We start from the raw sequence: 26,050 nt of genomic DNA, 5'->3' as shown, positions 1-26,050 counted from the left end.
CTAGAAGAGCAGCATACAAGCATAGTTATTAGTTGTTGTTGCTGTTGTTATTTAATATTAATTTGACTTAAATTTCAAAGCGCAAAACTCTAACCTCATATTATGCAACCTTTGTAATTATGAATGGGCATAACCAGATATAATAGTGTCCTGTGGTTAGACCCAGCAATGATGTCATTTTAGTGTAAAATGGGAGATTTTAAAAAGCTGCAGGGGCCCAATAAGATCCTAATCACGCCTTAACAGCTTTTTAAAATCTTCCCTGTTAGGCAATAAATGGCAGTTGCATCCCCAGGTCCAACCCTGGGGCAGTGTCATGTCTGGTGCCCGATGACTTACTGGAAACTGCTTAGACTTCTTGTTTAGATTTAGCTTGCAAGCTGTGAAAAATAAAATAACCAGAGACTTTCATTTGTTTTTCAGGCTTATTGCAGTATTTTGTATTTGAAGCCAAGAATGCAGATCATTATAAGAGGACAAAAAGTGCAAACGCAGCTGGTGTCCAAGAGCCTTGCCTATATAGAGCGAGATGTTTATAGGCCAAAATTTTTGGCTGTATCCTTTGCTACTTACTACTGTGAAGCTGAATAAGGAGATGTGACTAAATACAGTGAAATTTTTGTCTTGACTCCTTAGCTGCTGGCTCATATTTATCACCAGTGCGAGATCTAAAGCACCCTTCCTGGCAACCAGTCTTGACATCCTTTGTTCTGATGTACCACTTCTGTAAGGCTTCTGCTGTTTTAGATGCATAAAAAATGAGGTGTAAAGCTGTATTGTGTATTCATAGCTTTCTTTCACCACTAATGCTGTACAGTATTACTCTTCGATTTTTAGCAGTGGCCATCCTATTGATTCCTTAAATTTGACTCAGAGCTTCTCCTATACAAAACACAAGGATTATTGCTTTGGCTAAAATTAAACCTATAGGTAACATAACTCTGGAATGCAGAGTCTGAAGTCCTTCAGACTTCTTACATACTGAACATATAGTAACTAATATGCAATGAGCACTGGGCTATACATTCTTTGAAAACTGGTTATGGTCACTGGTTAGAATCTGAGGAAGTAAAAAGCTTTACCAGTCTTTGGAAATTGAACAAAGGTTATTTGGTTTATGGCTGCCAATCTAAATAATACTGATGGGACTTGAGTTCAAGTCACTGTCTTTAGGGTTGTAGTGATGTTTTACAAGCATATTCTCATGCTTTTATTTTTCATTTTACTTAATCTGCTGTTGAGCTTGGAAGCTTCTTTGACTGTCCACTCAGATACATAGGCCTGGGTCTTCCTAATAATCCAGAGCTAATGTAATATAGTATTAGACATTGGCAAGCTTAAATTCCAAAAATCAAATATGATTCAAGATATTTCCCCACAATTATGAAAGAACCTTATTATCTCCCATATGTTTAGTAGAAAACGCCATGAAAATATGTACTGTACTCATTCCCCCATTACTATTGAAAGTTCTTGGTGCTATCTAGTGTAATTAAAAAAAAATTATTCAGAAGATTGTAATCCATTTTACAGGTACAATAAGTTGGTGGTTTTTTAAAAAAACAATAAATCTGAGGCACACCTAGAAATGAAAATGTTTAGAAAGTTCAATTGAGAATGAATGTTGCATGTGAAAAGGAGTTTGAGTATTTTCCCTAACATCCTCAAACAGCCCAAAACAGTGAGAATTACCTTTGGATTCAATTGCAGAAATAAAGATCATTATGGAATGATGATGTACCATAGAAACAGACTAATTAAAGCTTATGAAAGAGTTGGTTATCAGCAAAAGGTGAGAATAATTTTGTATACTAAGCTATGACTTAATGGTTTTTTGTTAAAACTTTGCTAAATTAGCGGATAGACTATATGCTGTGATGCTTGAGTATTTTAGGTATAAAATCCCTGATCAGTAGATTGTATAAACACTTCTATTCCAGTGACTATTTTCTAATTTGCACTCCCTTTTCCATTTTTGTTGCAGGCAAATAATATGGGTGTAGGTGTAGTTGGGATTATAGAATGCAACTTCCTAAAGCCAACCCATAATAAACAGGATTTTGATTATACGCATGAATACAGGTAAATGTTGCTTTTTAAATCAATATATAACAAAGCCTCCCAGGGCATATTTTAAGTAATGTTTGAATAAAAGTTTCCAGTTGGAAGCCTGGTTTTCCGGGGGGGGGGGGGATTTAAGTTTATACAGACAGCACCACCCTATTATCTTCAGTTGCTTTTATCTCAGAGCTTTGACTCACAAAAGCTTATACCTGGAAAATTTGTTGGTCTTTAAGGTGCCACTAAAATTTTATTCCCATGCTGTGGACTAACATAGCTACCTAAAGGTAAAGGTAGTCCCCTTTGCAAGCACCGAGTCATTACTGACCCATGGGGAATGTCACATCACGACATTTTCTTGGCAGACTTTTTTACGGGGTGGTTTGCTATTGCCCTCCCCAGTCATCTACTCTTTACCCCCAGGAAACTCATTTTACCAACCTCGGAAAGATGGAAGGCTGAGTGAGTCAACCTTGAGCCGGCTACTTGAACTTGGCTTCTGCCAGGATCAAACTTAGGTCGTGAACAGAACTTGGGCTGCAGTACTGCAGCTTACCACTCTGCGCCACAGGGCTCTTACCTGAAAGATAAACAGTTTTTGTAATTAAACATGAGGGGAAGCACATTCCATACAGTAATGGTTAGCAACTAATGTACCTCACTCAGATCTGCTACGATGTTGCCCTCTTCAGTTGGCAGTGCAGAGGCAAGAGAGAAATATTGATGGCCTCTTAAAAGCAGGCAATTTTTGAATATGGGTGGGCTGGCATCCCCCACAACCATTTCAGTGTCTTTCCAGAAAAACTGCTTATTGATCAGGGCCATGCATCATCACTACACTGCATGAAGATTTTTAAATGTTTGTATTAGACCCAGACCTTTACTGAGGACACAACTGAATTGATGTGGAACACACAGCTGCATCTCTGTTTTAACTAAATTTTCACCCAGTTTGTGGGTATGTTGTATAAATATCTCATTGATTTCAGAGCAAGACAATGTGTTAGCTAATTCTAGAAAACACCATAGGTAGGAGACTTTCTCCTACTTTAAATGTGCTTACAAGTGGATGATTCAGTTACTTCACTAGTATTTTTTTAAAAAAATAATTTTAATAAGTATCCCATTTGTCAAGCCTCCCTCTGTTTTGGGTTTAGGCTTTTGCTTGGTTTGGTTCCAGTGCCTCATTATCACTAGGATCTCCCTGGATCACATTACCTGTCTAAAGGACTCGTTGCTGACTTTCTGTGGAAGTTCTTTTTTGTTCATGTTTGTTAATAAAGCTAAACAAATTTTTAAAAGAACAATTTTGGAATACTTTTTAAAAAATTAAACTACTTTTATGACGTGATTACCTTCATTTGTACCACAAGGGTAGAGGCTTGTAAGAAATCTGTAATCTTACTATATAAATATATTACATAGTACCTGTTTTGAATTATTTTAAAAGCAAAACTAGAAATATATTTGTTTTAAAATGAATTAATTCTACATTAAGCATAGTACATTGCTAGTATATCTGCCTCAGATAGGAGATTTCTTGATTTGCAGTAGCACTTCTTTCTATGACAGTTAATGCTTGTTTCGTATTAAAATAAAAAATGTATGTTTATGAGGAAGAGCTTTGTCTTTGTTAGGCTTACAATTCATGCACTTGGTGAGAAGCTTAATGATTACTGGAATGAGATGCAAGCAAAGAAAAAAGATTACCCTCTGGAAGTGCTAGTTGAAGATATCCAGTAAGTTTTAAATATATATCATAAACTTGTGTTTCTCTTTAAATCATTCTAAATGCACTTCACTTGTTCTGATATCATGATTCTTATTACAGGAAACGGCCTGATCAGACCTGGGTTCAATGTGATTCATGTCTAAAATGGAGAAAGCTCCCAGATGGAATAGATTGCTTGCCAGAGAAGTGGTTTTGTTCGTATAACCCCGATCCTCAGTTCAGGTAAAAAAAGAAATGGAAATCCAGCTGCTCATATGTCTTAAACTGTACTTCTGCACATTGGATTAAAATCAAGACTTTTTCTTACCTTTCTCTTTGTTAATCAGAAATTGCAATGTGCCTGAAGAACCTGAAGATGATGATTTAATACCATACGAAAAAACATTTAAGAAAAAGTGAGTATATAAACAAAAATTTCAAATGCTATTACAATCGTATACTCTTAATCACTAGAAGACAAGATCATATAAAGTATATTTAATTTGTAGAGTTTTAGAATAGTAATATTAGCATGTTTTGCATCAAGTTCAGTAGATCAAAGCATGTCTTGATTTAATAACAAAAAACTGAATTTGGTTGCTTTGACTATCCGTTGCTTGAATTTTCCCAATATCCCATTCTGAGCGGACTGTTACTTTCACTGACTTGAAGATATTTGAAAAATATGGTCTGCATAAGACATACATGAGAAAGGAGAAGCCATGTTTGTATTTTTTTTTAATATTTTTATTTTAATTTCTAACATAGAAAACTACAAAAAACTACAAAAATATAAAGGAAAAAAGGGGACTGGGGAAAAGGGAAGAGCAACATATAAACAGAAAACACATACTACATCTACATGTCTTGTATTCCCTTCATACTGCAATTTTTCTTTAAAGTTAACTTTCTAATATGCTATCAGATTGGTAGATCTTATAAAATACAGACTACATTCAGGATCAGGTCTTCTCCCCCCCCCCCCCGCGTCTCGGTCTCAATTCTCTCTGCGCAGCTACAATAGCTGCACTCGTTCCCTCCCCCCCACTCTTCCCTTCAGACTTTGAACTTTCTTCTTGCTGAAACTCCTGATGGTTAAACAAAAAGTCCCTCAGCTGTACTTCCAATGTTATCTTGTAGGTTTGATCCTTGTATCTGAACCAGATGCCTTCCAGAAACAGCCATTTATATTTTACTTCACATTTCCTCAGGAAAGCCGCAAGTCTTTTATATTTAAATCTTCTTTTACGAGCCAAAAATGGAACATCCTTCAATATCTTAACCTTATTGCCCAGATAGTCCAAGTCCACATTATACGAATTATATAAGATGGTGTCCCGAGTCTTCTTAGATGAAAAGTCAATAATAATCTCGCGAGGCAGCTGACGCTTCATTGCATATTTTGAAGATGTCTGACGGACTTCCAGAATATCGCTTTTTAACTCTTCTTTAGTTGCCTTTGCGAATGACGCCAAAAGTTCCGACACCAAATCTTTTAAATTTTCACTTTGCTCCTCTTTTACATTCTGAAGATGCAGTACCATTTGGGCACAGTCCACTTGTAATCCTATTATTTGATTCTCCAAGAGCTTTACTTCTTTACTTGTTGCTTTCATGAGTACTACGTTTTCGCGTGCAGACTGCTCTGCTCCAGACGCTGTTTCTTTAATGGTTTTCACTTCGCTTTCCACTGAATCAACCTTTCATTTAACTTCGCTACAAAGGGCTGCATAGCTTCAAAGACCGCTCATCTGACCATCTCTTCCAGGGTTTCCCCCTTCCCTTGTAACATTGCCATCACCGATTTACTCATCGCAGGGCTCTGCTTTTTCGTCACCATCTTAGGGGGGGGGCGCTAGCTAAGTTCCAAAATTCCGTGAAGGGGAAGAAATCCGAGCCTTCTTAGCTTCAACTCCCACCAATCCTTCGCATACGCTTAGAAATCAGAAGGGATTCGCTTACTTACAGGTTTTCACCTTAAATCTGCTTATTGCCGTTCTCCATGGCCCGGCAGCACGCGATGTGCTGCGCAAGTCTGCCGGCCTCCGTTGGAGCAAATGGGCAATTTACCCCCTGCATTGCTTTCAGGGGGTTCTTCCCGCCGCGCTCCGGACCCTGGCCCCCTCACTGGGAGTCCTGGGGGTTAACCCTCGCAGGTCAACCGCCCGGTCAGGCTGCTCGGACGTTTCCTCCCGGACCTGTGGAGAGGAGCGTCCGACATGGCCGGGAAAACGAAACCGAATCCGAGAAGCCATGTTTGTAGAATACATCTTAAATATGTAGAGAATTCCTTATTTCAAGTTAAAAATAAGAGTCCATGTTAAAAATAAGAGCTCAATCATAACTGTCCACTATACATTACCCAGTGCATTTTCAAGTAAAGCTGATCATCTTATTAATGCTAACCATCAGGGAATTTTTTAGTAATTGTGTGCCCAAATGCACACCCAATCCAAGGTGTTGAATACTCAACAGACACGAATTGAACACACAACATACAAGCAATGAGAGCACTTTAAATTTAGTTTAAAAGACAGTTTGAACTCTACAAATGTTATTGAATAGAGACACCAGACACTCTTGTAGTGCAGTAATTCTTAGTGTTCATTGTCCATCTTCTGTGCAGCCCAACATGGGGACTGCGCACGTGCAGGCCTGCCAACCGGATTATTTTTTCCTAGAAAAAGTCCACCAGGGGGCGCTCATCCACCGAGTGCGCATGCACGGTATTTCCCGCTCAAACGACATCCGGCGACGGCGCCCCCTCACCCTCAGTTTCTCTTTTGCCGCCGACCGGTTCAGTCCTGTTAGTCCGCTGCAGAGAGAGAAGAAGTGCGTCATCGAGACCCTTTTCCAGTGGTGAGATCTTTCAGTATCTCGGACAAGGCCCTTTTTAAGCTCTGTGTGACTTGCTCTACTAAGATGACCAAGACCGATGGCCACTCGGTCTGTTTAGAGTGTTTGGGGGAGGCTCACAAGGTGGAGGAGCGCGAACATTGCCAGCGCTTCATGCCCAAAGCTAGGGCTGAGAGACAGAACAGGCTTCAGGCTCTGCTATGGAAACGAGCCATGAAAGCTACAGGTGTCCCTTCTACCTCCCCAAAGCCACCGTCACTTAGTGGCAGGTCGGTCCGCAGTGCTGCCTCAACCTCTAAATCCCACTCCCCAGATCGGATCCGTGCTATCGCCTCCGATTCGAAGACCATTCCGGATACCTCGAACCGCCCTGTGGATTCGGATCCGGCTCAGGTCCGTAAACACCAGAACAAATCACCTTCGCGTTCGGAACCGACAAACACCTCGGTTCCAAAGGCCAAAGGAGTGTCATCGGATCCAATCCTGACCATACGATCGGAAGCGGGCAAAGCGGAACCAAAACCTCTATCGGATCCGAGAGCGTCGGATCCGAACATGTCGACCTCGAAGGCTAAGAAAACTGACCATCTTGCTGAGCATCCTCAGGTCGATCCCAGCTCGGAACCAAAGGTATCGGAACCAACCATCCCTGATAAGGTGGATCGGAAAAGTCGTAAACGTGAGAGTGGATCTGTGGTCGATGCTCCCGCGGTAAAGAAGGCTAAAAAAAGACCAAACAGTCACTCAGCCTCGGTGCAGACCGAACAGATTGTTTGGGACAGACCTAAGACTCCCTCTCCACGCGTAAGGTCTCCTTCTTGCCCATCATCTGGAGAAGAGGGCGAGTTACTTGACACCCATAGAGACTACTCTGTTCGTGGAGATTTGTCCCTGCATTTTGGCGGTCGAGACTATATTGATAGGGGATCGGATTACTCGAGATCCCACCGCTCGTACTCCCCGTTCTCTGGCAGAGAGGATTGGGGGGGTGGCCGAAGTGACTACTCATGTTATGGGTCTCCTGAGCGAGGCTTCACTCATCATCCTTCGGATCCGATTCGAGATCCGAGTCCTAGTCCTCCATCGGATCCATCACCGGAGGATGTTATTATTGGAACTGGACGTGTGTCTCCTTCTGAAGATTATAGACTCTATGCCGAGCAGATGCTCCGCATGGCTCGCTGCCTGGAGATTGAGGTTTCTACGGTTAACCCTAAACCCAAAGATAAGATTCTTCAATATGTTCAGTCTGGAAATCCTGCTACTATTGCATTTCCTATGACTGAGGGCCCGGTGGAAGTCATCACCTTGACTTGTGAAAAACCAGCCTCCATTTACCCGACCTCTCGCAAGCTTGAGGCTCTCTATAAGACTAGAGACAATGATTGCCCTTACCTTTTTTCTCACCCTCCTCCGTCTTCTCTGGTCACTGAGGAGATGCAGGCCCGTCAACACCAGAGCACTCATGCCGTCCCTGCAGACAAAGAGAGCAGGAAACTTGATGCTTTAGGGAAGAAAATATATTCTTCGGCAGCATTGAATCTGAAAATCGCAAATTATTCAGCTTACCAAATTTTCTTGTGGAATCGTATCGCAGTTTTCCTTGAAAAGCTTCCTGATGAGCAGAGACCTTTGGCTAAGGTCATCATGGACGAGGCTCTGCGTTTGTCAACACAGGATGTGATTCTGTGGACACTGCGGCCCGTTCACTAGCTTCAGCTATCGTGTTGCGCAGACACTCTTGGCTCTGCACTACCGCTTTGCCTGTGGAAACACGTAATAAGGTGGAGAACTTACCATTTGAAGGGCAGACTTTATTTTCACGTAAGACGGATGAATACCTTTCACAGAAGCGTAAAGGATCGCCTTACTGCTAGATTTTATGGTATTCTACCATCCAGACAACCACCTGATCAACGTTTCCACTATCGTAACTATCAGGGCTATCGCAGTAGATATCAGAGGTTCCACCCGTATCCTCACTATGGGCCCTACAAGCCTTATCAACCTGCTCCAGCTCCTTATCAGCGTAGGAGGTCTAATAATCGACCCCGTTGCAATAAGCAGACCTCAGCTGCTAAGGAATCCTCCAGTCAAAACAAGCAGTTCTGACTATGTGGCGAACAGTCTGTTGTGTTTGGGGACAGACTAGCTAAGTTTGTTTCGGCCTGGGCCAAGATTACACAGGATAGTTGGGTTTTGAGCATCGTTTGAAATGGTTATAAAGTTCAGTTTGAAAATTATCCTGAATTGTCTCTGCCTGATTTTTCACAACAAACCCCCTCTGACAATTTGCAAGCAGAGATTTTGGCATTACAACAGAAGGGGGCGATTCAACCACTTCCCCCACAGGCTTCTTGATTGGGGTTTTACTCCAGGATGTTCCTGGTGGATAAGAAAGATGGAGGTGTACGTCCTATTTTGGACTTGAGGAGGCTGAATAAATTTGTTAGAGTTAAAAAGTTTAGAATGCTCACACTCATCACTGTACTGCAGTTGATGCCAGATGATATGTGGTTCGCTGTCCTGGACCTAAAGGACGCTTATTTCCATATATCTATACATCCCAATTATAGGAAATTCCTTAGATTTCTTTGCAAAGATAAGATTTTTCAATATCAAGTGTTACCCTTTGGGTTGTCTACTGCCCCTATGGTCTTTACGAAATGTATATCCTCTGTAGTGGCCTTTCTTAGGAAGCAGGGATGCACAATCTATCCTTATTTAGATGATTGGCTTCTGGCAGCATCATCAGCTGAGGCCCTTCAGGAACAAATTAGAAAAGTTATACTTACCTGTTCCCGCCTGGGACTTCTAATTAATTTTGGCAAATCGGCTCTTCTTTCTTCAAGAAGACTTCTCTTTATAGGCATGGTGCTGGATGGTATTGCTAATAAGGGATTCTTACCTAGTGATCGGGCAAAGAAAATTTGTAGAATGGTTAATCTTTTTAGGAGGTGCAGATTCCAACCTGCTGCGTCTATCCAGCGGTTGTTGGGGCTCATGGCCTCCTCTACGGCAGTCAACCCTTTTGCCCACTTACATATGAGACCTCTTCAATTGTGGTTTCTATCTGTCCATGATTTTGAGATTGCTTCTCAGAAACAGAAATATTCAATCCCTAGACGCATTCTCCGCTCCCTAGAGTGGTGGCTTAAAGAGTCTAATTCCTTCAGGGTGTAGCTTTTGGTCCAGTACAATCTGATATTTCCATCTCTACTGATGCCTCTACGGTGGGATGGGGTGCACAATGTGGAGTCCTTGAGGCTCATGGCACTTGGACCGATCAGGAACGGGAATGTCATATTAACCTGTTAGAATTAAAAGCCGTTTGTTATGCCCTTATCGCTTTCGCAGATACGTTGCGACAAAAATCAGTCTAGGTCCTCACAGACAACAGTACTGCGATGTTTTACCTGAACAGGCAGGGAGGCACCACCTCGAAAGACCTTTGCGAAGAGGCGGTTCGTATCTGGGAATGGGCTTTGACCAGACACATCCATATTCAAGCAGTGCATATTCCTGGAACCGCAAACATTTTTGCAGACAAATTGAGCCGCATGGTACATGACAACTACAAGTGGACTTTAACAGACACCTACTTGAAGAGAGTGTTTGTAAGGTGGGGATATCCGGACATAGACTTGTTCGCGACAGAGAGCAACAAAAAGGCTCCACAATTCTGTTCGAGGGGAGGAATAGGTCTTCACTCTCTTGGCAACGCCTTTCAAATTGCTTGGAGGGGTCATCTGTTCTATGTGTTCCCTCCGTTCCCGTTGATATCCAGAATTATCAGCAAGATTCAACGGGAGGGGTCTCATGTGATTCTAGTGACCCCGTTCTGGCCTCGACAACCTTGGTTCCAGCATGTCATGCTGCTGTCTCGGGGGTTGTCTTATTGATTCGAACTGCGTCCGGATCTACTATCAGACAGGGGAACGTGGTATCATGTCTTACCCAGACTGAACCTCACAGCTTGGCATATTCTAGGCAGGAGGGAACATTAGACAGAGTAACTGAGATTTTGCTTAATGCTAGGTGGGACACTACCAGAAGGTCGTACGCTGCTAAATGGAAGCGTTTTGAGGCTTGGACTACTACCAGGGGATTGGATGTCTGGGATTGTCAGTTAGCATCTATTTTTGAGTTTTTATTATCCTTGAAAGATGACAGATTGTCTAATTCGTCTGTTAAGGTATATTTGGCTGCCATTTCAGCTTTTCATCCCAAAATAGACGGGAGGACTGTTTTTTCTCACAGCTTGTCTAAATCTTTTTTGAGAGGGTTGCATAATGTTTTTCCTCAGGTTAAGGACATTGTGCCGCAGTGGTCACTCACATTGGTGTTGACTGAGCTCATGAAGGCTCCCTTTGAACCTCTAGCGACATGTGAGTTAAAATGGTTGTCTCTCAAAGTCGCTTTTCTGGTGGCTATCACCTCAACACGAAGGGTTAGTGAATTGGCAGCCTTGAGATTTGACCGCCCGTTCCTTAAGGTTCATCAAAATAAGGTAGTGTTAAGACCTGATATTCGGTTCAGGCCTAAGGTGGCTACTCAATTTCATAGCTCTCAGGATATTGTTCTCCCTGTGTTCTTTCCATCCCCTTCTGATAATTCGGAAAGAGCCCTGCGTTCTCTTGATGCACGAAGGGCGATATTATTTTACTTACACCGTACGGCTCCTTTTAGAAAGGACAAGCAATTGTTTGTCTGTTATTTTGGCCCTAGACAGGGTAAGGCTGCCACCTCTCAATCTATATCTCGATGGGTGACGATGGCTATTAAAGCTTGTTATTCTCATGCTAACTTACCTTGCCCCCTGGAGATTAAGGCACATTCTACTAGGGCCCAATCTACTTCGGCTGCATTTTTGAAGGGGATTCCACTGTGTGACATCTGTAGAGCTGCTACGTGGTCCTCCTCGGAGACGTTCGCTAAACACTATATAATGGACGTCATGGAGAGGAAGGATGCCTCGGTGGGATAAGCGGTTCTCCAATCTCTCTTCCTTTAGAGACACACCCACCTCCTAAGGTAAGCAGCTTGTTAGTCTCCCACGTGGGGCTGCACAGAAGACGGACAATGAAAACAGAGTTTCGCTTACCGTAACTGCTGTTCATTGACGTCTTCTGTGCAGACACACAACCCTCCCTCCTACCCTGCTGTGTCCTTCCAGAGTTGGTATTTGGACGGCGGCATTGGAGAAACTGAGGGTGAGGGGGCGCTGTCGTCGGATGTCGTTTGAGCGGGAAATTCCGCGCATGCGCACTCGGCGGACAAGCGCCCCCTGGTGGACTTTTTCTAGGAAAAAATAATCCGGTTGGCAGGCCTGCATGTGCGCAGTCCCCATGTGTGTCTGCACAGAAGACATCAATGAACAGCAGTTACAGTAAGCAAAACTCTGTTTTCTCACAAAACTCTTTAAATTTCTTGATAAAATCTTTTTGTACATTTATTTATTGCATTTCTAGACCACCCATCAGACAGGCTCAGGGTGGTGTAACAGCATACCATTTGTAACATGCAGTTTAAAAACAATAAAAACATTATAAATAAACATTAAAACACTATTCCATACACAATAAAATTTCTCAATTGGCGGATATAAATATTAAAATACAGCATTTTAGGTGGAGGGCTTGGCTCTTACATCATGCCCTGCACCACACTTATGAGCTCCTGCATGAGTGGTGGATGGTCATCAGTGGTATGGCCGGCGAGAGGACAGCCTAGCCCCCACCAAATGCCTGGTGGAACATCTCCATCTTGCAGGCCCAGCAGAAAGATAACAAATCCCACTGGGCCCTAGTTTCCTCAGACATAGTTCCACCAGGTCGGAGCCAGGACCGAAAATGCCCTGGCTCTGGTATAGGCCAAACGGACCTCCCTGGGGCCAGGGACCATCAGCAACTGCTTATTAGCTGATCGAAGCAACCTCCAGGGAACATATGGGGAGAGGCGGTCCCGAAGGTATGCTGGGCCCAGTCCGCATAGGGCTTTGTAGGTCAACACCAGAGCCTTGAACCGGACCAGGTACTCAACTGGTAACCAGTGCAGCTGATAGAGGATGGGTGTAATATGTGCCATGATTGGAGCTCTGGCAACCACTTGTGCAGCTGCATTCTGAACCAGCTGCAGTTTCTGGATCAAGCCCAAAGGAAGCCCTGCATAGAGCGAGTTACAGTAGTCTAATCTGGAGGTGACCGTTGCATGGGTCAATAAGTAAGGGACAAGTTGTCGAGCCTGTCTTAGGTAGAAAAATGAGGATCGAGCAACTGCTGCAACCTGTGCCTCCATAGACAGGGAAGCACCCCAGGCTCCTCACTCTCGACACCGGTGTAAGTGGCATTCCATCAAGAGCGGGGAGCCAGAGTCCTGCACCCATGGACCCTAGACCCACATGCAGGACCTCCATCTTCAAGGGATTCAGTCTCATCTGACTGCTTCAACCATCCAGTCACAGCTTCGAAGGCACGTTCCAGGACATCTGAAGCAGAGTCGGGCCAGCCGTCCATCATCAGATACAGTTGGGTGTCATCTGCATATTGATGGCACCCAAGTCCGAAACTCCGTACCAGCTGGGCAAGGGTGCACATATGTACATTAAATAGCAAGGGGGAGAGTATTGCCCCTTGAGGGACACCACACACCAACAGGTGGCAGGATGACAACTTCTCCCCTAGTGCCACCCTCTGTCCCCAACCGTGGAGAAAAGGGACAAACCACTGCAAGGCCATCCCTCAAATCCCCACATCGGCAAGGCGGTGGATCAACAGGTCATGATCGACCGTGTCGAGTGCTGCTGATAGATTTAACAATATCAGCAGCGCCAACTCGCCTTGATCCAGCTGCCTACGGAGATCGTCCATCAGGGCAACCAGTAATGTCTCTGTCCCATGTCCCGGATGGAAGCCAGACTGGAAAGGATCTAGGGATGAGGAATAATTCAGGAAGACCTGCAGCTGCTCTACCACCGCCTGCTCAATCACCTTACGCAGGAACAGGAGGTTCGAAACTGGGCGGTAACTGACCGGGTCAGTAGGGTCCAAAGATGTTTTTTTCAGGAGAGGCCTAACCACAGCTTCCTTCAACGCTTCTGGAAAGATCCTAGAGCTCAGAGACATGTTGACAATGGCCTCCAGGGTGTCCCGTAGCCCATCCACGCTGGCCTTCACCAGCCATGAAGGACACGGGTCCAAGGAGCATGTGGTAGGCCTAAAACGTCCTATAGGATGTTCTTGCCTCTTCATCGTGAGATTGCCACCATACTCGCTCTGGCCGTCTCAGCTCCTGCTTCTTCCATCGTAGCTCCTCTGTATACCAGGGAGCTAGTTTGGTACGGGGGCGGACGATGGGGCGAGTTTATCGATGGCTTCGGAAAGACAGACTTGCCAGTCTTCCACTAGCTCATCCAATGAACCGCCAGGGAGCATCGGATCCCGCAGAGCATTCTGGAAACCAGTTGGATACATAAGTCTCCGCGGGCAAGCGTAAATAAGCTCGCTGCCCTTGCAGGGGGGGGGGGATATCCAGCCAAGCCTTCAGGACCATGTGGTCTGACCATGGCACCAACTCAGTTGTTTCCAGTACTACTACCATCCCCATCCCAAAGATCAAATCCAGTATGTGGCCTGCTTGATGTGTAGGGGCCGAAACAATCTGGGAGAGTCCAAGTGTGGCCATGGAGGACACTAGGTCCACAGCCCGACTAGAGGCAGCGGTGTGTTTTGAGTGCTCCAAGGCCCATCCATCCGCCACCTCTAGCAGACGAGGAAAAGCATCTGCTGGTGCGCTAGGCAGCCGGTACACCACACAGATGGCTAAACTCTCCTCAGTACCCCACACCAGACCTACACAATCAGTGCCGGGGATCTCCGTGGCGGGGAGCAGCCTGAAGAAGAAAGACTCGGACAAGAATCGCCACCCCTCCCCCCCGGCCTCCCGTTCGGGACTGATGAAGGACCGAAAAACCAAGTGGGGCCAGTTTGTTCAGAGCAACCGTCTCATCCTCCCTCACCCAGGTCTCGGTCACGCATACCAGGTCCACATCATTTGCCACGAAATAATCGTGCAATGTTGTGGTCTTATTAATTATGGACCTGGCAGTACACAACATCAGTGTCGAAGGGAGGCTATATTTCCTAGCTCTGCACCCAACATGCCTCGGGATGGGACGCAGGTTAGAAGGACACCGAGCCTCATTCTTTGGTTCTCTATTGCTGGGGTGCTGAACTGTCCAGTGGACATAGCCCATGCATCCCCAGAGCAGCCTATCCAAATCTGGAATTCACAAGCCACAACTGATAAATTTTTGACCAGTGATAGCAGTGGGAAAAACAAATTAGTTGGTTAGTGCAGTGACTGTTAACATAAATTTCCTTAAATTGACCAGTGATAGCAGTGGGAAAAACAAATTAGTTGGTTAGCGCAGTGACTGTTAACATAAATTTCCTTAAATTGCATTTTTCCCTTCCTGGCAAACCACCTCTGTCTGTTGCCATGAAAACTCCAGTAGAGGTCACCATAAGTCAACTATGAGTTGAGGTCAGGATTTCATTCATTTTTCATGGCATGGGGAAGCCCCCCCCCCCAATAGCCTTAATGGAGGGACTTTCCTGTATGCGAATAAGAAGTTCTCAAGTTGTAGCAATGCATAGCAGGTAAAGGCATGAGATTACAGTTTCAGAATGGATGCTTACTTAACAATTTTTTTTAAAAAACAAATGGCCTGCTAACCACATTTCATCTCAAAGTCTATCTTCACACTTGGTTTCTATTAGGATAGGACAAACAGAACAGCAAAATTAGACTGTTATTGTGGTGGATTCTGACTGAATTTCCTGGATGGAGAATTTTATATTCAAGAGAGAGATTTAAGTAAGACAGAAGATAAATTACAAATCAAAGCAACAAAGCAATCATTGTCCAAGCTGCTGTTCTTACTATTATTACAGTACATGTTTAGGGGCTAAGAAACTGTGTATCAAAAACAAAATTAATTAATTAAAGTACATAATATATCAAACTGATTTTGGCAAGTAACTTAATACACACTTTAATCCTTCCCTCTCTCTCAATACAGAGATAGAGAGAAGTTAAAGAAAAGACTGGAGATGAGCCAGCAGGTAAGTGATTGATTTCATCTTAAAATATTACTCCATCACTGATATCTTCTTTAATAGTTTAGTATGAGATCAAGCCATTGTTATCTCCAAGTCTGTCTGCATTAACCATCATATTTTATCATGTGGCAACAGTTTTCAGACATTGATATTGCTCACTTGAGAAAATATGATTTACGGTGTTTTAGTGAATTATTATATAATGATCTGTGGAAAAACAACAGCATTGCTTCAGTATTTTCAAATCAGATGTATTGTAATGATGTTGTTAAAGAAATACAAAAGATAAAAAGTTTGATAGGTAACTTGTATGCATTTAAATTTGAAAGAGAAAGCTTGTGATTTTCAAAAGAAACAGGATACGAACCCTAGAGTTAGAACTGAAATGGATTTGGACAAAGGGTTCCCCCCCCCTAAATATGAGGGAAACCTTTATGAAATGCAGTTTCATTAATGTCTAATACATCTAAATGGGGGGAGGTGTAAAGTCTAAGGTATGTTGATGTTGTCAGAGGCCTAAAACAGACTTTACATATTTTTGACATAATTTCTGGAAAGAAGCATTGGAATTAATGATCTCTGACTGCCATTTACTTCATATCCTAAAATAGTCCTTCTATATCTATTTGACTAACAGAGTTCAGGAATTAAATTTAGAAACACATTTGTACATAATCAATGTAGCCTGAATGAGTGTTCCCTTTTATGGGAAGAATGTAAGCTCACCACTATATCACACTAATGTCAAAATTAACATATTATAGATGAATGGGTATAAATATCATGTTTATTAAAAGATGTGTACTTTTTGTGATTTACTGATATGGTAAGTCTCAAGATAATACAAGTTTTTCAGTTTGGGGTTAATTGTGCTGTGTGGAATCCTTTTGTCCTATTTCTCTGTTTAAAAAAAGTACTATTCCTTACTTTTAAAGTTATGTTTAGGTGACCGTGTCCACTTGAAGTTTGTGTTTTTTATAAATAAAATGGAAGGAACATATACCACAGAGATCCATGAACACATATGGTATGTTACAGCATTAAAATAAAGACAGGCCTTGCCGAGGGGCTTTCACTCTAAAATTTAACACATTGAGGGGAACAGAGCTAGAATAAATGGGGAAAGAATGAGCATAGAGTAAGTGGAGAAAGAACATGCATATAGTTCAGTTAAGTGCACATCCAGTCAACAGAGGCTTTTCTTCAAGTCTGCTGCTATTCCCATTGTGCGAGGATCCACAAAAAAAAAAGTTATATTTTTTCCCAGAGAAGTCTTAATGATGAAAATGCATGTTTGGTTTCTTCTTTAATTGCAAAACAATTACACTTTTTCTACAGATATATAATGAAATGTATATACAAACGGCTTCTGCTTTGTCCAGTACGCCACCAGCAACAAGTGAAAATGTTCCAAGATTGCATGCAGAGGCTCCAAATGCTTCTCTTACAAGATCTCTTAGCACATCAAATAATATGTCAGTATCTTCACCTCGTTCTGAACCTGAAAACAGGTTAGTCATTAAATCACAAGAACATTTCCATTTGCAGTTCCTTTTAAAATATCCTTTAGGTATATTTCATTTACACTGTCTCCTTATATTTTTTTCTTCTAAAATTAAATTTTTGGAATTTTTACCTTTTGAAGAAAAATGTTATTTCTGTCCCTTTTTGTTTTCATAGTTTTAAGCGAAAGCTTTCTGACCCTGTGGCACAGCTACCTTATAAGATCACTCGGCTGAACAGCCACACATTTGAGCATAAAAATGATGATCCTGATGATGATGTCATCATCTTGGAAGAGAACAGTACACCTAAGCCTTCAGGAACAGATTGTGATATCACAATAGTAAAGGTTGAGGGTGGTGTTGTGGATCATATTATGGATCATACTGATCTTCGGGAAGAAAGCTCCAAGAACAAAGATGCTACTTCAGAAGCTAACTGTTCAAAAGGAAATGCAGCAACACAAACTGAAAAGGAGCAACTTGTGGTTAAGAAGGAAGAAATGGACAATACAAATGATGAGCAATCGAGATCAGAATCAGAAATAACTCTGTTAGAATCTGCTAGTGTTCTGGAGACTGCTTCTGTGGATATTGACTTCAAGATAAATGAACTAAAAATTCAGCTGCAGTTAGCAAATGGAGAAAAAGAAAAATACCAGCAGCAGTGTGATACATTGTTCAAGCAGTTAAAAATGCGGGAGCAGAAAATAATGGAATTGAATGATAAAAGTGTGAAAAAGGAAATGTGCCATCAATCAACAGAAACAGATACTATGCTACCAGATGAAGAGCTAGTAAAAATTAAAGAAAGAAGTCCAGAAGAGGTACTGGTTCTCTATGAACAAGCATTACAAGAGATGAGGAAGCTGAAAGAACAATGTGATACTCTCCAGAATTTAAAATCTGAATGTAAATGTAACAATGAGAATAAAAGTGAAGTAGATGAAATGGCTGTGCAGCTTGATGATGTTTTCCGACAACTGGATAAATGCAGTATTGAAAGAGACCAGTATAAAAATGAGGTAAGTTTGATAAAATAGTACAAAGAAAAGGTGGCAATTTGTAGGTAAATTATCTGTCTGTGCCTAACCAATTTTACAGCTATTGCAACAAACTTGTATTCATGAGTAAGTTCCATGAATACCAATTGGCCTTTGTTATGAGATAGTTAAGAGCTGCTTTTATTGCTTAGGATTTGAGATTCTGAACATATGTAAATATATATTACATATATTTACATATGTTCAGGATCTTGGCATACAAACAGTTTCTTGGAATTTTAATTAAAATCAGAATCTAAATACAAGCGTATTGACCTATCAATGGATGATACCTTCTGTGGGTTTCTATGTAAATTGCTACATTTGAAAGTTTGAGTAAGTGAATGCTTAACAGTAGTGTATGTGAGTTTGGGATTATTATCATATATCATAACATACCAAGATTTGAGTTTAAGCTTAAATTGTAGGGAACTCAGATACACATTTTTGCAGACGTTGAGTTGCATTCTGCCCTCTTTGCTAAGCGAAGCATGGAGGCTGCAGATTAATGTGATTGATGAATTTTTAAATGAATGAAAGAGAACAGCATAAGTGGCCAATGATGAAAATCTCCAAAACCGGCAGTTTTCAAAGCTAGCAACCCCATAGCCAGCTGTTCAGTTTACTGTTCAACACTTGTCTACTTTCATGATTGTTTGACACTGGCATGGGAAGGTTCACGGCAGTGTCTTCATACCTGAAAAAGAAAGCAAGATTAGTATATTATTCATTGGATAGACATTATACTTGCCTGAATAAGAAAGAAAGACCAGTACAGTATTTATTAGATGGACATTATACTTACCTGTGACTTACTTTGCATCGGTTGAAACACACACAGATGTTTCAAACCGTCTAATTGTATACCCTGGAGATACATTGTCAACCATTTGTTGGAATTGTAACTAATACTAATTATGTTTGTATACTATGTATTTGTAATTGACATAAGCATTGTATATTGCACTTTGAGCACTTCAACTTTATCTTGAGGCAGTTTGACAGAAGAATTTAGTAACCACATCTTACTCTCCATTTCTTTTGCATGTGCAGTACCCAATACTTTCTTCAGGAAATGTTTTATTATGTAATAAAGTAACTTTGGTTTGGTATAGGTGGGGGCTTGTTTAGAATTTGCAACTTTTTTCCCCAATTAGTTTGTTCTAAATTCACATATTCTCACCAACAGTGTATACACAGATGTCATTAGTTCAGTATTTCTTTGGATGTCAGCCACCAGAAGGTAGTTCAGACTAGACATGGGCACGAACGGGGGGGAAATCCCAAACACCCTGTTCATCGTTCGGTGCCATCCACGAACAATGAACATGAACTGTTCCCAGACATGTTCGTTGTTTGTGGGGGCCAGAACCCCCAACCCCCCCCACTTAGCCCCCCACCCCTCAAACCCACTTACCTGGCCCTTTAAAGATCCCTTTAAACTATCAGCTGGCAGGCAGCAGGGGAGGATTCCCCCGTTGTCTGCCAGCTGATAGTTTAAAGGGCCCTTCCTGCCACGTGCAAGGGGCAGGGCCCTTTAAACACCCCACAAACTGACCTTCCCAATGTCCAATACCCACCAAATTTGCAGGGGACATAGTCCTCACTGTCCTTTGAAGACCCTCCCAAGTTTCAGAGAGATTGCACCCCGGGAAAGGCATGATCCACGGGTCTCCCCATTGGCTGTCATTTTCTCTTCACAGTGGCAAAAACGGGACTCTCTGCTGGAAGTACTTTGAAGGGTTAAAGCCAGAAGGAAAGCCAGAAGGAGTTCAGACAGAGTTCAGTCCCTCCCTGTCTCCGGTTGCCAAGGGGATTGATTGCAGCAGGTGCCAGACTGTCTGGCTTGCCTAAAGAACAAGACTTTTAACAACCACCTGTTCGTTTAGGATGGGGCCTCATGAACAGCTTGTTCAAGAACAGCAGATTAGGCTGTTCGTGGGTTTTTTCTGTTCGTAATGCTGTTCATGCCCATGTCTAGTTCAGACAACCGTGAGGCAACATAGGCAAATTAAAAGTTACCTTTCAGAGATGATCTACATCCCTTCATACCAACAGCTCACAGGCCTGTGTACTTTTGTGCCCAATCGGTAGCAGTAGGGAAGGACTTCATGCCAGAGCTCAAGCAGTTCTGTGATGCCTTGAATTTTAAGTTTCTAACAGTGTAGTCTAAACTCGTTGATTTTGGTGGGTTTAGACTGAAACAACTCTGCATGGGATTGTGCTGTAAATGGTTCAGAAGTGCAGTCCCAGTTGTGTTTGTGCCAATACTTGAGTTCTTAAACCAGTTGACAACGTGTCTATTAAGATGATGGGGACTGGCTGACAAATAACTAGTGTTATTGTACTTGCACAACTCTTAGAAAAATGAAATATGATTGACAACTCATCTTCAAACTAAGTATATTCCAAAAATAAAGTACTTCCACACTAGCTTTAAAATTGAACTTGTTACATATTTAGTCCAAGCACCCTGAGTTCTATAAAAATCTGAAAACTGAACAAGACACAAAGTTTACCTCATAATAAAGCAAATACTGTAGCACAGAACTTATGAGAGGGAAAACTGCTGTGAGAAGTTTTGTTGCATCTTAACAATCTTCAGTCAAGCTTGTATTAGTGGGGAGGGAAGTTTGTAGAATCAACGCTATGTATACAAGACGTATAATGTAATATGGCTTAGTTAGAAGATTGGTCTGCACTTTTTTGTTCAGCATGGATAAATCTATTGGGTTGGTATAATTGGTATTCCAGTTTTGTGTTTTTTCAAAAAATGTAAAACCTTGTTTTACCTCTTTTAGATTGAATTACTAGAAATGGAAAAAACTCAGCTAGGCTTTCAGTGTGAAGAGCTTAAAACAGAAATTGCGCAACTAAAAGCTTCAGTACCACATGCAAATGATTCCGTGGCTAATAATCTTGAAGATCCTGTAAATTACTCTGATGGTGAAAGGTAGTCCCTCTTTACTATTATAAATCTGTATGGAAAAACATGTTGGACCATCAACATTAACATCTGTCAGATATTCCTCTTTCTTCTCGTTACTTTTCACCTAAAGGCTTTAAAGTTTGCTGCCTTCAGGAAACCTTTTGCAGTGACTTGTATACAGTGCTTGGTAGTATATTAAAGAGGTTCTGTGATACATTCTCTGGCACACATTCCATTCATATAGGGACCCATTGACCCTTGAGAGCAGACAATCTGGCCTAAACCACTCAGCATTCCCCTGTGGCTGAGCACTACAGGAGAAAATAGGTAATTGCAAGATTACTTTAACTGAAGCTTGTCTGGCATTACTTATTCTCCAGAGCACTGTTTTAAAATAATTGATTTATGATTTGTTTATGACAACAGCAGAATGTCCTATGCTGTGTCATTATTCTAATGTCCGCTTGGGAAACTAACGGCTTCATCTAAAGTACTATACCTTTTTATTGAATGGTAACAGGTTGTTTAACAGAGGCAAACAGGAATAAATTCGAATCAAAGTGGAAAATGTAAGGATAGAGCACCCAGGAGATTTTTTTTCCCCTGAGATCACTGTGTTAAGTTCATAAATTAAATGAGGAGATATGTTCTCAAATGGAGAGATTTGCAGACGATATGACCCAGGTTGCACTTTGAAGGCTGCATGGTACAGCTCTACCTGACTGCTCAAAAGAAACACATGAAAAGCAATGAAATGCATACAATGGTGGTGTTAGCTTGGTATTGAAACACTAACAGAACTAGGAAGATCTTATTGAGAATGGATTACAAGATGCTGTAATCCTATGCTTGCTTACTTTAGAACAATTGGAACACATTTCAGAACTGCATGCATAATACCAGAAGATGAGCAACATGTTGTCAAGTTGCAACTGACTCAAGGCAACCCACCCATGGGGCATTCCAGGCATTGCCTCTCTCTGCATAGCAACCTAGACTTCCTTGGTCATCTCCCATCCAAGTATCAACCACGTCTGGCCCTATTTAGCTCCCAAGTTCTGACAAACCCAGGCTAAGCTGAGCTATTTGGGCTGTCACATAAGACCAGGCTCTAATCCAATATAGATTTTAGATAAGTTCCACTTGGATAAACTCCAAACATTAGAAATAGATTGTATTGAAAAACCTACTAGAAGTATATAAATAAATTCATGAATAAATGTGATAAAATATTAAACAACTTTAGAATAAAGGATGGAATTAAATGTTCAAAAACAACTTTAAAATAAATCATTTATTGAGTAGCATGTACTTTTAATTTATGATGTGCAGGGTTAAGAATGCAAATTATGTAAAAGACTAAATTAGCGATTAACCATCTTAAATCATCCTTGATAGTGTAATGTTAGGGAACATACACTGGAAGAAGGCATGTAGGCTTTCTGGTAATATGTCTGACCAGAGTTGGAACAGGGGTGCTGTGATAGATGGAGCCTTGCTCTAATCTACCAGGGGAATCTAAAGGGGAATGGCACCCCATCTGGGATATTGAAATGTATGCTGCTATATAAGATTTGATTTTATTGTTTTACTGTTTTATCTATTTAACTCTGTAATTTATCTGTTGCTGTAACCCACCCTGAGCCCGCTTGCGGGGAGGGCGGGCTATAAATGTAATCAATCAATCAGGGCTGTTCTGATGTTCTTAGTCACAAATATTTGCGTTTTAATTCACACTGAAATTTTCAGTGTCTCACATTGTTAATGTTCTGAATCATAGCAAAGTTGTGCCTTTTAGACCCCAGAATCTCTCAAATAGACACAACTATGCAAATCTAATATTTGTAAATTTTCAATATATATTATTTTAAAATAACTTGATCAGTTATCTGGACTGTACATAGATTTTAATTAATGTCTTCAACATTACTTCCTTTAGCCTGAAACTGCGATCCCTTCGAGTTAATGTTGGACAACTACTGGCGACCATAATGCCTGAACTTGATTTACAGCAAATGAATTACAACGTTGATGTGGTTGATGAAATCCTAGGACAAGTTGTAGAGCAAATGCATGAAATCAGCAGTACTTAATTTATCCTTCATTCATAACCTACTTCACTCAGTCTTCAGTTTTACTGTATAAAATTCCCAACCTATAAAAACTGAATAATTTTGTTTGAAGCATAATGTGAATGTTTCATTTATCATGACAGATGAGTATACTACTCTGAGTATTACTACTCTGAAAATTAAACCGTTTTGAAAAGATGCTTTTAATTTTTATAATGCATTCAAAAGTTGTTTACCTTTTTCAGTTTTGTTTGAAAAGGAGCCTGGCAATATTGGCAAGACATTTTTCTCCAACTTGACTAGTATTTTTACAGTGGCTTGCAGGTATTTCTGATTCTTGATACTGATAATGTATTGTGTACTGATAGAGTATTACGAAATAATTGTTTCATTAGACTATTTAATAAAAAGATCAAAAATGTGTTTAATTTTTATAATGAATAAAACGTGACCACAGATGCTGTCATATGCCTCTTATTTTTCCTTTTAAAAGGATCACTGATATTGGCAATTACTGTTTTTCTCAAATTAGTGGCCCAAGATATCTTTAAGATTAGATAATGTGTTATACTGACCAGAGTGTTGCGAAACAGTGGTTTCATTATCTGTTTATGTTTAATTAAAAGATGTTTATCAATATGTGTTCATATGGTTTGAAGGAGTTTTCCATACTTTTTCTAATTTTGTATTTAAAATGGTTTTCATTACTCACCTTATAGTTCAATACATGAATGTACTGTAATATCTGGGTAAAATAAATATTGGCTGTAAGGAGAATATAACTTAAATTTATACTGTACATTTACACTTTGGAAAAAACATGAATACATGGGGGAAAGTTTTTATTTACATGAATGAGAAATGTATATTTTGTACTAAATGCGGGAAAACACATTCTGATTTGAGTGACAAGGAAAAACTGTAGCTAGAGAAATACAAAACGTAATAATAAAAAACATCTGCTTAATTTTCCGTGTGTTTTGTTTAACAATGTCCTCTTAGTTCTCAACCCAGAGAACTGTCTGCCAGCTCCCTGCCATTTCATTTGTTTCTCAAAAACTTGTCTTCCATTAACTTCAAAAGGATCTGCTTAGAACTGTATTGCAGTTTTACTTCTAGAACTTAGGGCCCCTGATACTAAATTAATATCACTTGCCTATTTATTCATTTACCCACTGAGACTCAAAGCGGATTACACAGTGTTTCAATATGATCAACAGCTGGGTTATTCAATAAACAATACAATATAGTTTGCAGAAATTTGAAAACACATAAATCTGATGCAGAGCTGAAACAATGTTGTAACAAATATAAGCCACTTGACATGAGACAACAGTAACAGTGCACAGTAATAGTTTACAGTATCTCTTTTATCAAAGCATCTCTTTGAACCATTTCTTTACAGCACAGCCCTATGAAAGAAAGCCCTCCTGAATAATTCAAATTTTATTTTATTTGATTTATAATCCACTCTCTCTGTAAACAGGCTCAGAGCAGATGACAAAGCAATAAATATAAATAATAATAAAATAATAATGGACAGTAAAACACTAATATCACAAATACTATGTAAAACATTAAAGCAGTATACAATACAGTTCTGCAGTTTATGGAAAGTCAAGAAAGTGGAAACTTTTTTGACCTCTTCAAGCAGGCCATTCCATAAAGGGGGGGGGGGTTACTATATCGAATGTGTGTATATGGGCAGCTGTGGATTTTGCCCATTTGCAGGGTGGCGCCTGAAGAAGGCCCTGTTCAGATGAGCAAAGGTGCTCTGGCACAGCATAGGGAGAGAGGCAGTCCTGTAATATGAGGGGTCAAGGCCACAAAAGGACCTTGTATGTGATAGCCAATATCATGAATTGAGCCTAGTAACTGATAGTTAGCCAAGGGCGGTGACTGCAGAAAGGGAATATGCATGATCTGCCAAACACCTGATAATAGCTAAGCAGTCCCATTCTCTCTGAGAATCAGGTGACTTTGAGGGGAGACCTATATAGAGTGCATCACAGTAGTCAAGTCTCAATGTTACCATATCTGGGTGCAGTTGGCCGGATCGGCTGTGTCAAGGTAGTTTTAGGATGTTTTCCATGAGTGCCAACTGAGATACCAAAATTACTGACCCGAGTCTTAAGCATGGGTCAGCCTACCAACAAGATTAACTTTTTTTGCCCTGTAATACTTAAAAATTACTTACAGCAGTCAATAACCCAGACTAAGCTAATTTAGCCACAACTTGGAAGCTAAACAGCATTGTCCACAGTGTTTGTATGGATGGGAGACCACCAACAAAGATGGGTTTTTAAAATTATTATGCAAATAATGATGATGCAAAGGAAGGCAATGGTAGACCGCCTCTGCCAGTCTCCTGCCTTCAAACCCCCATTGTTACGGGGTCTTCATGAACTGGTTGTGACAACTATTATGATTACTCAACAGCTGCGTGTGAACACTTGCTTGACTTTCTTTCCAATTTGATGACCTTCCGTTTAGCTTTACCCAGAATGCAAGACAACAATCCAAAACAAGCCAGCACAGCGTTTACACCAAAGGGAATTTAAGGAAATGACGGGGAAACTGCTTTTTTTCTTCCCCTCAAAAATGTTATTTCGTGACATCTAGCCTGTTGGAAGTTCTGGGGAGCTATAAAGATTGCCCAGAGTTTCGCGTCATTTTGCTTCTCCTTAATATACAGATAATTACGTGGCTTTTGGTTGTAATGAAAACTGCAGCCTGTTTTTTCTTCGGAGTTGC

The 26,050-nt window shown here is 41.1% G+C and overlaps 1 protein-coding gene across 1 annotated transcript in view; it reads left to right on the top strand.

The window, feature by feature from the left end:
- Positions 1-24,263, top strand: part of MORC3 (MORC family CW-type zinc finger 3) — a 45,158-nt gene extending 20,895 nt beyond the window's left edge. Inside the window, exons 7-17 of the mRNA XM_054974982.1 lie at positions 424-555; positions 1,673-1,792; positions 1,985-2,082; positions 3,699-3,800; positions 3,893-4,015; positions 4,120-4,188; positions 15,711-15,753; positions 17,089-17,261; positions 17,431-18,277; positions 21,097-21,248; positions 23,164-24,263. Coding sequence (XP_054830957.1) covers positions 424-555; positions 1,673-1,792; positions 1,985-2,082; positions 3,699-3,800; positions 3,893-4,015; positions 4,120-4,188; positions 15,711-15,753; positions 17,089-17,261; positions 17,431-18,277; positions 21,097-21,248; positions 23,164-23,317 — 2,013 coding nt within the window. The 3' untranslated portion in view covers positions 23,318-24,263. The remainder of the gene's footprint in view (positions 1-423; positions 556-1,672; positions 1,793-1,984; positions 2,083-3,698; positions 3,801-3,892; positions 4,016-4,119; positions 4,189-15,710; positions 15,754-17,088; positions 17,262-17,430; positions 18,278-21,096; positions 21,249-23,163) is intronic.
- The last annotated feature ends 1,787 nt before the right edge of the window (positions 24,264-26,050 follow it).

Source organism: Eublepharis macularius, chromosome 3 (genome assembly GCF_028583425.1).
Source record: "Eublepharis macularius isolate TG4126 chromosome 3, MPM_Emac_v1.0, whole genome shotgun sequence".
Taxonomy (NCBI): Eukaryota; Metazoa; Chordata; class Lepidosauria; order Squamata; family Eublepharidae; genus Eublepharis; species Eublepharis macularius.
Note: the sequence above shows the minus strand (reverse complement) of the source record. Positions and strands in the feature narration are given on the sequence as shown.